We start from the raw sequence: 17,341 nt of genomic DNA on the forward strand, positions 1-17,341 counted from the left end.
TTATGGTGATAAGGGATCAGCCTATCGCCCATAACATTAGTCCATCATGTTAGAGGACACAATCCCTCTGTCGGTTTTTACGACATACATTTATATATTATAGTTATATTTATATATTTCCTCCTGACAGCCTCCGTGGTCTAGTGGTTAGAGCGTTAGGCTCACGATCTGGAGGTCCGGGTTCGATTCCCGATGGGGACATTGTCGAAATCACTTTGTGAGACTGTCCTTTGTTTGGTAAGGACTTTTCAGGCTTGAATCACCTGATTGTCCGAAAAAGTAAGATGATTCCGTGCTTCGGAGGGCACGTTAAGCCGTTGGTCCCGGCTATTAGCCGTAAAAACACCTCCACCAACCCGCAGTGGAGCAGCGTGGTGGAGTATGCTCCATACCCCCTCCGGTTGATTGAGGGGAGGCCTGTGCCCAGCAGTGGGACGTATATAGGCAGTTTATGTTTTATATGTTTATATATTTCCAGTAATGTGGACCCTCCGATCTGGTATGATACCGACGTGAAGTTGTTCGAGATCCAGCGGGTGTGAGCCGCCACCGACCACTAGCGACCATCGACCACCGACCACCGACCGACCTACGCGTACATGGGTACACCCTCGGACACCGGAAGCCAACAACATTACCGGTAACGCAAAAATATCCAAGAATCTTTGGTCGTTTTGCAAATATCCAGTTAGACTCAGGCGAGCATGTATGAAGTCTTTGATGAGAGTGGATGAAGCGAAAGTGGTGTGTCTAGATAGTAGTAAGTGGAATTGGGTAGTAACCTAGGTCAAAGATAAGTTATGAAATTCTGATTACTAAATAAAAACAGATCTAAAACTGACAAAAAACATTTCTTTATTCTATTCTATTTAACTTACTTATAAATGACTAAAATTGTTTATTTCGGATCAAAAAATTACATCCATATTATGTTAGTGAGAAGTGACTTATGAAACTATTGTTAGTAATGTAATTATATTTTGCACGCATTCATGACCATCACGAGAACGGGTAAGTTCCCGTGATCGTCACTCTACGCACAAAACATCTCCAAAGCGGCGATGTGTATCGGTCAGCTATGTGTCTTCAGAATGCTGTTGGGGCTGTTTATGAATTTCAATAAAGAAATATGTAATAATAAGTGCGACATTTTGTCACGTTTTTCTACACAGGTTGCTTTTTCATACAAATTCCTTAGTAATTTCCTGTTTTGACGTTTAGTAAAAAGTAACTGATTTGACTGGTTGGAAACTACCCTATTCCGTGGTTTCTGCCCACCCACAACGGGAAATAGGCGTGATCTCAAGTATGTATCTATGTGGAACTTATAAAAGTTGGCGACAGACATAAGTTGTAACTGGATATTAGCAAAAAGACAATAGATTTTAGCATGGTGTAAGAAAACCAGGTATGCTCAAAAGTGACAGCTAACATTTCAAGGTTAGCCCAGCTGACGTCATCCCACCCTGCGTTGACATTTCGTAAAAAAATAAACTACCCACGACCAATGTTTTTCGTTTACTTTGCAAGGAAATTTTGAACTTTTAGTAAAAGATTTACTTACAGTTTTATTATTATTTTTTTATATGAAAAGTAGTAGTAATTAAATACATTAGTCAGTAATTAACTCAAATATTTATAATTTCTGTTCATTTTGTGAATATTAGGAATATAAATTATGCTTAAGAAAAAACATAATTAAATCCACCATAGGCTTCGTCAAAAAGGAACTAAAAACAAGAATAAACCAGAAATCCACAAATGTTTCGTCAAAATACAAACCGAAATCAGCAACAAGCTTCGTCATAATAACTAACTAACTTAATCGTAATTAACTTAATTTTTAATAATAACGTCCTTGGAATGTTGGAGATACCAATTTTATGGTAACACTTATGTGACACGTCATTAAACTGCTAGCAATGGCGGCTTTTCATACAATTGAGTGTACTTGGTTTTGTTATACCATTGATTTTAGGATATTTTTGCCTTCACGGTAATAACATTGTCTTCGGGAGTTCAAAGAACTACTCACCTACCCTTCTTAGGGCGTGAAGAAGCCGTTCACAAGTACTGTCTTGATATTTTACTATTTCTAGTGTAAGAGCGCTTTGAAGGTACGTATTTGCGCTAACCGTTCTTATCAATACACGTTTCGCGGGAATTTTTTTAATACAAAAGTGGTATTCATTAGGTAAATGAGCGCCAGAATATCCGATTATTAATAATAACACCCGTTACATATGGTACAGTCATGAGCAATATCATGTACCCACTTTAGAACCCTGTCGAATTATCATATTTGACATTTAACGAGACTTATTGCTTGATTTGTCAAAAAAGTTAATGTGACATGGTTTCAAAGTGTACCGTACATTACAGGTAACGCTATGAACGGCTACCAAATGCCCAAGCTCTTAGTTAAGAATGCCTTATCCTTCAACTGTCTGTAATCTCGTACTGAACAACATTTTTTTCATCATCACTAATTTAAGTGTCAGTGTAGCATTATCCATACTCCTTTTTTATGGAAAAATATGGAAGGTTTCTCTCTTGCATTCCGCAGTACTCTGTCTGACGCGATGCCGCCCAGAGTAGTCTATTTCAAAGCCGTACTAGGACTTCTGTCCTCCGCCTCTGAATAGTACTGACAGTTACGTCTGCCCTCTGTGAGGTTCCAGGTTACAGTCCCAGGTAATTTTTCTTTTACTTACATTGAATTAATTGGATTGTCAATGTTACTGATTCCTACCTAATTTTATTTTAAGTTATACCTGTCATTTTCTTATACGCTGTAAAGAAAAGAGACAGGTAATCGACAGGCATATTTATTGAACACACGTCAATTTTAGGCAGAAATGTAAACAACCCTCTCAAAATGTTACATTGGTTGCATATGAGCTATTTTATTTGCCCTGGTTATTCATTCATTTTTAAATTAACAGTTGTCAATCATCCGTCTCTTTTCTTTTCGGCGGATAAGAAAATAACGGGTATAACTTAAAATAAAATTAGGTGTCTGCAGGAATCGGGGCCATTATTATTATTATTTTTAATAAAAAACTCAATAATAACCTTGACACCAGGGTTGATGGGGTTGGTAATGCACCTCACAACCCACACGATAAAAGAAGAATAAAAAAAATTTTGCTAATTAGATTCTTAAAAAAACCCCAGTCAAATGCAGCTCGACTACAGCACTCACTTATCATTATACCAGCCGATTGTATTGCTATTTGATTCTATGTCGCCATTTTGGAAAAGTCCAAAATGTTGTTAGTACGAGATTTTACTTACCTCTTTTTTACGCCTTCGAGTATTCCAATGTCCACTGTAATTACGCATTTTAGATCACAATCGTTCCTTCAATAGATTATTTACAATACAACAACTATATAAGGTAGAAATTACATCGAAAGTTACCAAAGGTGTTTGCATTTAGTACCACATGACATAAGATAGTAAATGATAGTACGTAAGTTATGTATTGGCGATGTAATTTCTATGTAAAATGTTAACTCGGAGCAATGTGCATTTGTACTTTTTTCTAGTTTCAATGAAGGGGGGAGTGTTCTTAAATTTCGTCAGTTCCCCATACTATTTGAGTAAACAAACGTATTGTTTTGGTTAAATTTTTACACTATAACCATTTGCGCAGCGTTTAACTGCGAAATCATAGTGTTATATTTCCTTTTTTCCAACTGATGGCTTTTCTTTTTCGTAACTTATCTTTCAAACGGGATACACTCCACGTTGCTCCATAATTATTTTATAGCAGTTTATCACGAATTTTAGCTGGACAGTATGGAGAACTGTCAAAATTTAGGAACACTCAACAGTGCTGCCACCTACATTTGAGCTTATAGTTTTTATCCTCATTATGATCGGCCGATATCGAGAGTTTAAATGGACTGATGGTGAATCTTATTGTCTCAAAGACCAAATGATTTTCGTTTATTTAAATGTCACTTTCCCCGATATCATAGAATAAAGAAAATACTACGTATAGAATGGACACCTCCGCCCCGCACGAATTCATATCGTTGCCGACCTTTCCCAGTAAATCAAAGTCAAAATTAATATGTTTCTTCTTTTTTATCAGTTATTTCAATATGCCTGTGACTTATCTTACTAGAAAACAGTATTTAAAAGACAAAGTGAGATTTTCTATGATAAGCATTATATTTCGTATTAATTCTGAGGCTGCGCCTACAACAAAACGGTTATAAAGCATTTTATATTAGCACATTACTCCAAATTCAATCAGGGATGCTGGTTTGAAAGGCTTTACATACAAAAGAAGTTACCGTTAGGGCGTTATCACACAACTCCGGTTCTTATGCGATTTAAATCCGTCAGATATGACGGTAAAAAAGTGGTCGTTACATAAATGGAAATATATAGATCTGCAAAAATGGAAAAATAATTCTGCTTTCGCAGCTAGTTACAAAACAGTGAAAGAAAAATCTCCAGAGAAACCAGTTGAACCAGTTGGTTAGTTAAATCTAGTTACCAACGTGGACGAAGAGCGTAGAACTTAGAACTATTTGTGTGATAGTACGCACGCACTAAGTATATCCGATATCTAGGCAGATTTCAATAATCCATCTATCCATGGTTTTCGCTTTCTAAAACAAACTAAATCTAAGAAACAACCTGACAAGACTTCGGTTTCGGGTTGGTAAGAATATTATAATAAAAATATAATTTATATATATTATGACTTGGCTGTATGGGCTATGTTCCCTTTGCCTGTCTTGTGGATAATATAACAAATAAACCATGGATATTTTCTACTATCCGTCTTTCTTGGACTCGGCTCGGATAAGAATCTTATATCGTTGTTGCCAATTTAAAATCTATTATGTGCAATCGGTAAAATTTTACAGAAATTGAAAAAACGTCCGCCTGAATTTTTTTTGTATGATTGTGTGTTAAAAATATTTTTAATTTATATTTACGTACATAAGAGTTTGTACTGAATGTTTTAGGAGCAAAATACTATTCGGTCCTGACAAAAAAGAAATTTGATGAGGGCAACACATAAGAGCTTTTAAATTGGCAGCGACTATATAGCGTGAAAACGCCCTTACATTCGATATAGCAATCATCACGCCCTGCGGGCTAAGCACGCGACTCTTTCTCGCCGCAACAGAGATCATCTGTCTCTTTCTGTGCAGTACTATGAGAGAGTGACATATGCCGAAGCGAGAAAGAGTCGCGCGCTTACGGTGCTAAGCCCGCTGATGTGTTTGGTTTACGATATTTTTGTTTTTTTTTTGTTTTCAAGTACAGCGACACTAATTGTTTTGTAGCAGGAGCAAGCCCTAAATATATTTGAATTTTATTCCATCAAAAAATTGGTTATACGTAAAAATGTTATTCATTAAGATTAATTTTACAATGGTGCTGATTTCAGTACACACTGTCTAATTTTATTCTAAGTTATACCTGTCATTTTCTTATGTGTCGAAAGGAAAGGGATGGGTAATCGACAGACATATTTATGGAACACACGTCAATTTTAGACAGGAATTTAAAAATCGCTCGCCAAATTTTACATTGGCAATAACCCGACACAATTAACTTGCTGCACACGTCAAACAGGTTGCATACTAATGAGCTGCCTACTTGAGTCGCCCGGGTTATTCGTTCATTCACTTATTTGTTTTAAAATTAGCAGCTGTCAATCATCCGTCCCTTTCCTTTTCTGTCTACTTGATAATGTAAATATTTAGTTTACTTCAATTATTTGCAGCTACTATGGAATTATGTTGCATTTTACCTCCTTTGTTTTCTTATGAAACGTCTGTTATCTCGTATTCATAATTATAATCGATATTCTTTTGACCTAGTCATATCTTTATCATGTCAAATTAATATTTGTATTTACTGTTTTAAAATTTTATCGTTTTTACTCATCAAACCATTTTCAATTGAGGCTCTTACCATTATAATTCATTTCGTCATTTATCTTGTTGAATATTGTAACATTCCATTGGTACTTACGTAATATATGTTTTACTTCTGATGTTCTGAATTATTGTATAAATTTTGCTCATTTTCTTTTTCTAAATGGTACAATTTCACAGAATAGAATTTATTATATTTGTTGTAAATTACCAAATAATATAGTGACGTTATTTTTATTTTGGCGCAGTTATGTTATAGAGTGGAGATATCAGAATTATGTGTAAATCTATTTATTTTACCGTACCTCGTATGTACTTAATGTTATTTAAATAATGAAGATATATGAGCTTGAAGCTGTTTTCTTATTTATCGAAAAATGTTGATAGAATACTTTAAATTCTAAGTACATCGACTCCACAGTCTAGACCGCAGAAGAAGGGTGGGTAGCTTGTCTGTCGGTCTTTTATAGGATACACTTCGGTGAGTATGCGCGGAAACTTCACGAGTTAATTCCACCCACTCCATTCCGTCTACGGACAACTAGGCGTCGGCAGGCATTTCATCCTTATCTTGTGGATATACTACCAACCCGCACTAAACGTTTCGCCTCTTCCTTTTTGATGCGAACAGCAAAGGATTGGAACTGTCAGCCGTCGTCTGTTTTTGCAACTCGTTATAATCTGGGAGTCTTCAAGGCTAGAGTGAATAGTGTTTATTTTTTGACGTGACTTGTTGTAATTAAATCACATAATAACAGGTTCTTACAGCGTTTAAATGGGGATATGACTTGTTGTAGATTTGCCGCAGATGGCATTAACTACTTGGCCGGACAAATGGGGAGCGCTGAAGACTCTCACCCGGACTAGAGTGAATAGGCATTTGCCTTGTAACTATGACTTACCATCAGGTGAGAGTGTGGTCAAACGCGAGTATTAAAAAAAAACATCGGTTCGTGCGATCAGAGCTGAACGAAGCAGGTACCTATTAATAATAAATAAAATTTCACAGTTACAATATTTTTATTCGAACCAAGCGTCTGTTACAAAAGACGAACATAGTTCGTTAAAACATACGTGATTAATATAAAAAAATAATATCAATATACAGTACAATAGATAACAGCCAACAAATGCGAATTTGAACAGAATCACATTAATTACCAACTAGTATTTAGTACTTTTTTATTCTACTCGTAACTAAATAAGTCGTTTTCCTTCACATTTTAAGCTTCGAATCGAACTACGTAATCTTATTTTTAATTTTGGCAAGTTAATAGAGACAAGAATATACTACAAAGACTAGACTAGATTGGAATGTTAAGTTGGTTCGGACACGTAGAGCTGATGAAGGATAATATGATTACGAAAGCGGTATATAAAGCTGGCAGAGGAAGACCTAGAAGGACGTACATTGACCAAATTGGAGATGTCCTTAGCAAAGGTTTAGTACGATCTACTCTGAACCGGCGTGCGTATGAAACGATTGATGAGTGTGGAGGGGGCAAGAGAAGTGTGTCAGGATCGAAGCAAATGTAATTCCATAGTCTCTGCTTACCCCGGTGGGAAATAGGCGTGAGTTTATGTATCTACACACGGTAGTTTAGTATAAAAAAGTTGGTCGGGGTTGTTTTAATAGTCCATATTTCAGTTCCACTTGCAGTCTGTATTAACTTGCCAAAGTTAAGTTACATCTCTCTCTAACGGGACGGCCCCGAAGGCCCTCCCATTATACATATCGAATCATATCTATCTAACGATCGACTAAACGAACTAAACCCTATGAGATCACGGAATATTAACTAATAGGCCATGGCATTGTGTTATTGACGCACCTATGTTTCAGACAGTGCAAGTTAAATGACGTATATTTCCAAAAAAAAAAACAAATTTAGAAATATCTTAATCGGTAGGTAGCCAATATTCAATTATTTATTGCATTCCATGTAGTACAATGGGGTGTTATATAGGCATAGGTACTATAACATGGACCCTGTAGAGCACAGCAACGTTGACGAGAAGAGAGGAAGTGTGGGTGTAGTAACATAGTTACAATATGAATCGTCATTTTTTACGCAACGAACGTCTCATCCATCTAAAACTACTGCAGCTTCTTACAACCTGTATAGCTGGAGAAAAGAAGCTGCAAAAACAACCTCGGCTCAGGGCCCTAGACGTTCTTTTAAAAACAAACATAAAATATTGTTATACAATTTAGTAAATCTGGGGGGTTAAAATGGCCACATCGAAGCAATTCATCTAAGAAAGCAATATTGCAATTGACATTTGCGCATAATATAAAAGTAAGTGCGCAATGCAAACAAATGTCAAATAGCAATATTGCTTTCTTAGATGAATTGCTTCGATGTGGCCAATTCCCAGAGAGGTAATCCCATGCATTCATATCTTCTAAAATATACGCTTATAAGATAATTACGGAGTTGCGATGTGAAAAGGTACTTAGATGTTCCATATGTGCCAAATGTAGTATAAATAATATGAGTTTTGTTTTCGTTCACACTTTCTGAAACACCAGCTTGCCAATTTCTTTTCAGTTTCCTCTCTTTCCCAAACAATATGAGAGATTATTGTTTCATTCATGTAATGTGTTATAACACATTGATACATAGTTACGCCTATTCTATACACTGGACGACATACCATGTTAATAGATGCTAGAGTTTCTTTAAATATATGAGCGAGAAAATCTTACCAATGAGTGACTTTCCAGGCTGCATTCCTCAATAAGAATACAGATGGTGCCTCGTTTAACCTTCTAATTTCATCTCTTTCTCTATTTAAGAGCTGCGCTCTTGTCGGTGGAGTAATCGCCATTCCTCTCTTCTTCCCGCCAAAACCTTCAAATCCCGATACGACACGACCTGCACTTTCTCTTTTATTTGTTTCACAAATGTTCTCCTAGGTCTACCCCTTCCTCTCTTCCCTTCTATAATGTTTGTTATAAATGAATCGTGTCGTATCAGGTGGCCAATCATATTTCCTCTCCGTTTCTCTATAGTCCTCAATATGGTTCTCTTTCATAGATAACAGATATATGCATCCTTTTTTTTTAGTTTTTGGGTATAAATGATGACCCTTTTTATTACACCCAGCCACAATTACATCTTCCACCCATTATTATTCTGATCAAAATAAAAAGAAGCAATATAGGTAGAATTCTATACATAATGTGAACCAAATATCAAACAACAACTATATTTGTTTGTATTTTTAAATAATTATGTATAGGTACCCGAGTAATGAGGAAATAGGTAATTATCACATTAAATGTCGACAACGCCATCTGTATTATTTTTGGGGAACGTAGCCTGGAAAGTCCTTCATTTACAGTTTACTTAATTTGGAAGTAAAATATTTTTTATTAGTCGGGTTTACCATATTGGCCTCTTATCATTTTGGAATATTTTTGTATTTGAATGTTTTTATGTAAGTACTAAGAAAATTAAAATTATTGAGATTTATAAAAAAAAAACTGAATTTTAATAATCTCTTTTCTCGCTCATATAGTAATTAGCTTTACACAGTCTGAATAAACAGTTGAGACAGACGAAAGCTCGCGGGCAAAAGTACCTAAATTGGTACCTATTTCTGCTTCATATCTCCAGATTTTTCTTTTATTATTATCTCCAAGAAAATAAGTAATAAGTAAATTTTCTGATGAACGCAACCAAAACCCTATTTAGGGTTTTAGGGTCGAACCACATCTGCCAGCCAGCACGCTACGAGTACAACGCGCGCGTTACACATTGTAGCTTCTTCCGCGCACGGTATAAGAAAACCAGGTATGCTCAAAAGTGACAGCTAACATTTCAAGGCTAGCCCTGACGTCATCCCGCCCTGTATTGCCATTTCGTAATAAATAAATTACCTACCCACGACCAATATTTTTATATTTACTTTGCAAGGAAATTTTGAACTTCTAGTAAAAGATTTACTTACAGTTTTGTTTTTTTTTATATTTAAACGTGACAAGTAATAATAATGCAATACATTATTCAGTAATTCACTTAATTTTCAATAATACAATTTACGTCCTTGGAATGTTGGAAACACTTACGGCATCAATGGGCTAACAATGGCGGCTTGGCATACCTGTAGGCTCTGCACGGTAACCGCGCCGCGCGCGGCGCGAATTATATCGAGGCCTTCGACCAATAGCCGTTTGACGTCCATCTACGTAGATAGCATTCGTATCGTTTATTGGTTTCGACCAATATAATTCGTTGGTTGTCATGCATGACCCGGCTGGTCTTCTTATACCACGCTTCCACGTGCAGTCGCCCTCTCTTGCTCTAGCAAATGGCGGTTCAGAGTTACAGAAGAGGATAGAAGTGTAGGTAAGTGCGATGTGTTGACAAATGTGGTTTAACCCTTAAAACCCAAGGAGCGCACCTTTGTAATTTTAAAGATTCAACAAAAATGAAATACCAAAGGAATTTATTTTTTCACTATCGCTGTAAATTGCATAATAAGAAATATTTACTCGAATCGAGTATTTTCTAATACACAACACCAATAAGTAGCAATTATTAACATAGATACCCCCTATAGCTCTACCTTACTCCTTCCTGGGGTTTAGTTTACCCCCGTGGGAAATAGGCGTGAGTTTATGAATGTATTAACATAGGTCTTTATATTTCATTTGTAAGGTTACGTTACACAGAAAATTTTATTTAAAATGTAAGTACTTATCTTAGTACTTGTGTGTCAGGATCGAAGCAAATGGAATTCTATAGTCTCTGCTTACCCCGGTGGGAAATAGGCGTGAGTTTATGTATGTATGTAAGTACTTACCTACTTACAGATGTTTAAAATATTACGTAGCCGCCACAGTACAGTACATTACACATAATGCAGGGTGTTAGTGACATTGTAACGAACACTAAGGGGGATAATATGTTTTGTGTTCTTGTTTTCTTTTTTGTTGAATTTTGCGATGAAAAATTCTGACTCAGGATGAATGACTCATCCCTCAAAGTATTCGCTGCGATGTCACTAACACCCTGTATAATAGTTTAAAATAATGCTCTTTGCATTACATACAAAACTAGTTTGAAATATCTAACAGTTTATCTTTTTGTTATTGAACACCACGATATTATTTACAAGTTAAATACATTGCATTATGAGAATGAGCATTAAACCTATTAAACCTAATTTTGGGCATAGTTTACAGTACCCATAAATATTAAGGGTCAATGGTACTAATTCCTGTAAACACCATCTAATTTTATTTTAAGTTACATCTGTCATTTTCTTATCCGCCGAAAAGGCAAGAGACGGGTAATCGACAAACATAAAATTTATGGAACACACGTCAATTTTTAACACAAATCTAATACAACCGTCTAAAAATTTTACATTGGCCAATAACCCGACAGAATTATGTTGACAGCACACGTCAAACGGTTTGCATACCAGCGACATACCTTTTTGATTCGCCCGGGTTGTTCATTCATTTACTCATTCTTCCTAAAATTAAGAGCTGTCAATCATCCGTCCCTTTCCTTTTCGGCGGATAAGAAAATGACAGGTATAACTTAAAGTAAAATTAGGAGATGTCTGCAGGAATCGGGGCCAATGTCATAAAACAATAATACTCGCGTAAATTATTGGGCCTTTAGTCATAAAATATTATGAAGGTAGCCTTGTATAGTGATGGGCTAATAGAACAAAACTTTTATGATATTAGACCCACTTGCATTTTTTTATGACTTATGTTTATGACATAAACATATTACAATTCATAGGTATAAAATCAAGCAACTAGTAATTCCAAAGTACTTCCATTGAATACTTTAATGCACTTATATTAACATTAATAAATTACACTTCATAAAACGTAGCATGATTAGAATGACATATCTTTTGTCTCTTTCGTATTAAGCTATATATCGCGAAAAGCTAACACGCGCAACGTGATAAAATTATGTCACGGTAATTTTATCGATTGTGACGATATAATTATGTCGTTTTGTCGATTGGTGCTAATTATATGGACCTAAAAAAGTCATGTTGTTCTGTCAAAATATGCATACATATTAGGGAAAAAACAAACTTATCGATTTCGACATAATTTATACACCATTCATTCACTCCTCATTCATTCATTCATTTCCTGAAGACATTAGCTGATCGATACACATCGCCGCTTTGGAGATGTTTTGTGCGTAGGGTGACGATCACGGGAAATTACCCGTTCACGTGATGGACATGAATGCGTGCAAAATATAATTTTCGTTAGTAACAATAGCTTCATAAGTCACATCTTACTAACATAATATGGATGTAATTTTTTGATCCGAAATAAACAATTTTATTTATTTATTTATTTATACATTGTTTTAGGTTTACGCGGTTATTATGATTATTAAAACACATAATAACGGGTTCTTACCGCGTCATCCCGTGAACATGGCACTTGCAACAGTGTCGAAATATCGGGAGTCTCATATCCCTGATTTAAACGCGGTAAGAACCCGTTATTATGTGTTTTAATTTCGACATGATTTATTGAATCGATAGTAAATTTTATCATATTGCGTATGTTAGCCCTACAGGCGGACTACGTTTTAAGAGGTATAATAACATAAATATACATGTGGCAAATGGCCGTTCGAACTTTCGAGGCATCTCTAAATAGCCTGAAGTTAGAACATTTAACGCTTTCTGTCCTTAATGTACGTGTGAGACCGTCTTGTACCTATTCTTAGTTTACCACAGTTATATTTACAGACACATTCAACAATTTGGAAGAATTTGTTTCGAAATTTTATATTTACATGCATCTCCCATACAAAATACTTCATATTATAATCATACTAGATTTTATTGTACGTAATAATCCAGACAGCGATAATTATTATTTTGATATAAGATGGTTTAAAATATTTTTGGATTAGAAAATATATGAAATCTATTTCACTGGTGTCGATTCGGGCAACCACCAACTTAATTTGACAGGACTAAAACTAGCTGCATCTCTCTCGCACGTATTGTAAGTGAAGGATGGCACTAATTTAAGAGCTGTCAAACTATAATTAGATTTAGTTTGTGTCCGCTCGAATAGGCACCATACATCCACGATTTAAGTTAGAATTTTATAAGTAAGTATATTCGTTTTAAAGACAAATTAGGTACATTTTACTTATAAAATTGTAGATGACATTTTAAAGTTCATCAAATATACATCATGAATCATGAGGCTTCTCAAACAAACTATGGATCGTCATAGCAACTATCTCAGGCGTCGTGACCTGACTTGTATAATTATCTCATTCCCACAAAACGTGGCTCACGTGTGCGTTACTTCTCATACTCCAACTTACGAACTAGACGGCGAGGCAGGGTTCTAGACTGGGTAAGGTATTACAATTAAAACACAGGCATTCCTAATTTGGCAACTTCAACAAATGCAAACGAATAACTTGAACTTAGGAAAAATCTCCATATATCCCCAGTTGATGAGGAGGCCTATTCCCAGAAGCGGGACGTATAAGGCTGTTTATAATGTTATGTTAGGAAAAATATTTGTTTTACGACACAAAGGGAATTCAAATTCAAACTTCGAACGTTTTCAGAGCAAATTCCGTTAAGAATGTAACCTTACCCGCGTCTTGGCATCTTATATGATGAACTCCTGGCTCACCGGGGTGTCTAGCTAGCTGAGCGCGCTGTAGGCGGGCGGGGACACGTCCCTGGGCTCGCGGCCCGGCAGCAGCACCGCGATGTGGTAGGGCGGCGGCGCCTCGCCCGCGGCGCTGGCGCTGGCCGCGGCGCCGGCGCCCGCCACGCGCCCGTTCTGCTGCGGCGGGCCGGCGTTCAGCAGCGTGGTCAGGGAGATATCGTCTGAAGGTTCCGATGGTGGAGGTGGCTAGAAAATACAAATTATGTAAGTATTTGAAATGCATAGTGTAGTATTTCATTTAAACAATATCTTTTGTATTGAAGACGATGTCAGTAGTTAAGGTATTTTCTGTATGACAATTGACATTGCTTGCTGTGCTTAAGTACGGTCACGAGTATTAATATGTATACACTTTGGTACCATGTCACATTAACTTTTTGACAAATTGAACTGTAAGTCTCACTAAATGTCAAATATGTTAGTGCGACAGAGTCCTAAAGTGGGTACATTATATTGCTCATGACTGTACAGGTTTCTGGAGGTTCCTTTTGCGTCAAAATTTTGCGGTAAGAAAAACTTGTCTGGAGTATTGAGTGGATATAGCCACAGAGCTTTCAGCTAGGTAAGGGAGTCCCGGATAAAATCGGCCTTTTGTTGGGCAGTGTATCCAGTACAGAGCCTCGCACTCACGGGCCGGTCCCGTGCTGCGGTGGAGGACACGCGGTCGGGCGTGTGCAGCGGCGGCGGGCGCGCGCGGCACATGGACAGCGCGCAGCCCACGCCGCACACGCACGCCACGGCCGCGCACACCACGCTCGCCTCGCCGCCGCCGCTGTTGTCGCGGACCACCTGCGCACCCACAATACTACCTGTATTCTCCGACAAACTACGCTTTTCAGCGAAAATAACTTGTCCATAAAAGAAAACCATGTAAACGCATTTTCGAAAAATCGGAGCCGTAAACGCGACTCTAGAATCTGAAGTTAACAATCGAGTTTCAGGCATATTCTCTGGAGACTGCCTCACCAGCCCCCTATTTACACTCGACTTCTAATTTTCGAATCGACTATAAGTTAACTATAAATGAAGGAGACAACATTTATTTTACCTGCTTATCGAAGTAGAACTTCGCGCCAGCCAAAAACAGCGTAGCTAGAGCGAAAGACACGAGCATCCCAAACTTGAGATGTGGGGCCATCATGGGCGAGTGGTGGAGCCCTAGGGCTGCGGTGCGCAACAGCGTGTCCGGTGTGACGCTGCGAGCCGCGGCCAGGCTCGCGATGGTGGGCTGCTGCGGCTCCGGCGGGATCTCCACGTACAAACTTGATTCGTCATTCTGACGCCTCGTGTGCACAGCCGCGACTGGTACGTGGCTGTTGAAGAGAGCTTTAGTTAAAAGATGGACTGATAGTTACGATGTCTAAAAAACCGAACTTTTTTTATAATTAAGACGATACCGTGATGCTTCTTCGGTCCTTTCGTGAACAAAGATTTGTTAGTATTTCACACCACCGTTACCCAGTGACCTAGTGCAGGAAGCATGGTTACATGTACTCAGTGTAAACATTTCTCTTCTTGTGAGCACGAACAGAGATACAAATTCGATTTATAGCGACGAGAGAGTAGATTATCATGTGGTCAGCGGTGAAGGAAAACATCGTAAGGAAATCCATATACCTACCCGAGATATTTATTGGAGGTCAAACAATCAATAATACTTTATTGCACAACGACATAATATACAAAGGACATAAACATACGAATAAAAACATAAACACAATAGGCGGCCTTATTGCTGAACAGCAATTTCTGCCAGGCAGGGGGAGGTATGTGACTTACCCTGTAATTGGGCTGGTTTTCCCTTCTTGATAGGTCAGACTGAAAGTCGCTTCTTCAAGTTAGGTAAGCGGACCCCGTGAACACAGGATAGCGCTAGGGAGATGCTGATGATGAGAGAGTAGGGAATGAGGTGCGTTACCCGTTGTGCCTGTTGTGGTTGGCGCTGGCGCGCGGGCGGCGCGGCGGGCAGTCGAGCGCCGCGAAGCGGTGCACGGGCGCCGCCATGCCCTTGCGGCCCGCGCCGCCGCACGCGCGCCCGCGCCGCCCGCACCCCACGCCTGCGCACACGCACGCTTACATTACAATAAGCACTGCATAAACATAAATACTGTACATCCTTTACACTTCCCACAAATGTACACTGGTTTCCTTCAGGCTTTGTGAAGTTCCCTATATCTTCTATTCTTCTTATTTATTTTCTATAATAAATACCTTCTATTATTTCGTCTTTAACAATCGAAAAAAGGATGGAACGTGCTCCACTACGCTGTTTTCCGTTACAAGTTGATGGGCATCATGAATTAAAATGAACGTCCCATAAATAAAAGTGTGTAAAAAGGCTAACAAATTAATTGAGGAGCAATAAATTAACATAAGTAAACAAAAAACTCACAGATAAATTCGGGACTCCGGTAGCGTGATTTTTTTCTTTATACAAGTATAAAAACTCGGGCAATGACTATTGTAAAAACTATCTAGAAGCATTGATTCTCTTAAAACACAGTCAAACACGAGTACACAACACGACTATAGCAATAAAAAATTGGTTTGCTATTATAAAATTTGTCAGTCTTCCTCTATAAGCTACAACAAACGAATTTAAATATAGCGCACGCGCAGATCAACCACGGCATACCGTGTGGGGTGCAGGTAAACGAATCTGCGTTAACCAATCGGTGAGTCGAATCATGCGTTTGGGGACCCTCGAGACTGCAGCTCTTTTTGCTGCACCCCAACATTTTTTTTACTACTTGGTTAGACGACAGGGCGAACCGTAGTTTAAAGTTTGGCGCAGTTCGGAGTGTAGTAAAATAAAGTTCACATCACTAATTTAAGAGCCGGTGTAGTAATTGTCGGTGTAGCATTCTCCATGCTACTTTTTTAGGGGAAATAAAGTTATTGACCAATAAAAAAGTGTGCAAAATTGCCATTGTCTTCCTATTGTATACGTTTGTTTATGGACGTATAAATAAGTAATGACTGCTTTTGTACAAGTAAGTTTTGTAATTTTATGTGTGGTAATCCACCTCACAAACCACACGATAGTAGAAGATCATAACTATATAGGTAATATTTGAGTCGAGTTTATTTACATACTTAATATAAAATATACTTTCAAACGAGCTTTTAACATAAGTTAAAAAAATATGAATATCTGCGAGTTTTTTTCGTGGGTCCAATGTCATAAAAATTTAGTACATTGGGTCATCTAACATAAAGATTTTATGACACGAATATATGCCTAAAATAAAATGGCAACTTAAGTACAGAGCTTCATTTTATAAAATCATTAGAAAATATTAGACAACCGTAAATCCCTGTCAGCTGCATGTTGTCCTCTGGTTACTTGAAGCCTTCATGTTGGTCGTTAAGTTGGTTGGTCGCTACCCTGTTAGGGTTCACGGCGAGTTTAAAATTGTATTCCGATGACTCACCAGAAGATAGAGAAGAGGGCACGCGGTGGCGGCCCGTGTAGGCGCACTGACTGCGTTTGTCGATCCAGAAATGCATCGGAGCGCTGTGCTGGGCCCTGCAGACACGACCTCGTGACCCTCTACCGCCGTATCGCTCTCAAGTCACTGCGACCACCCCATCGACCACATTGTATATATATATCTGCAACTACCGTGTTTATCAAATACCTACTGGAGTTATATTGAAGAAAGCTAATCATTTTTAATAGCTTCGGTGTGTAATTTATTAGTAAATCGTCTAGTATTTAAAT

The 17,341-nt window shown here is 37.8% G+C and overlaps 2 protein-coding genes across 3 annotated transcripts in view; one reads left to right on the forward strand and one right to left on the reverse strand.

Annotated features, from left to right (window-relative positions):
• Positions 1–17,341, forward strand: part of LOC126372116 (protein HID1) — a 67,328-nt gene that overhangs the window by 21,310 nt on the left and 28,677 nt on the right. Inside the window, exon 17 of one of the 2 annotated variants that reach the window (XR_007567115.1) lies at positions 479–1,440. Coding sequence is in view for 1 of the 2 variants with exons in the window: in XM_050017699.1 (XP_049873656.1) it covers positions 479–542 (64 nt within the window). In the remaining variant the exon portion in view is untranslated. Of the gene's footprint in view, positions 1–478; positions 6,256–17,341 lie in introns of those variants that run through there. The other variant, XM_050017699.1, reaches the window with a different exon arrangement.
• Positions 13,591–17,223, reverse strand: LOC126372035 (uncharacterized). The gene is made up of 5 exons (XM_050017537.1): positions 17,052–17,223; positions 15,536–15,674; positions 14,666–14,930; positions 14,248–14,406; positions 13,591–13,803 (listed from the first exon to the last, which is right to left on the reverse strand). Exons 1-5 carry the CDS (start codon positions 17,125–17,127, stop codon positions 13,591–13,593), a joined length of 852 nt encoding a protein of 283 aa, XP_049873494.1. The 5' UTR covers positions 17,128–17,223.

The sequence above is a fragment of the Pectinophora gossypiella genome, chromosome 13 (genome assembly GCF_024362695.1).
Source record: "Pectinophora gossypiella chromosome 13, ilPecGoss1.1, whole genome shotgun sequence".
NCBI classification, from domain to species: domain Eukaryota; kingdom Metazoa; phylum Arthropoda; class Insecta; order Lepidoptera; family Gelechiidae; genus Pectinophora; species Pectinophora gossypiella.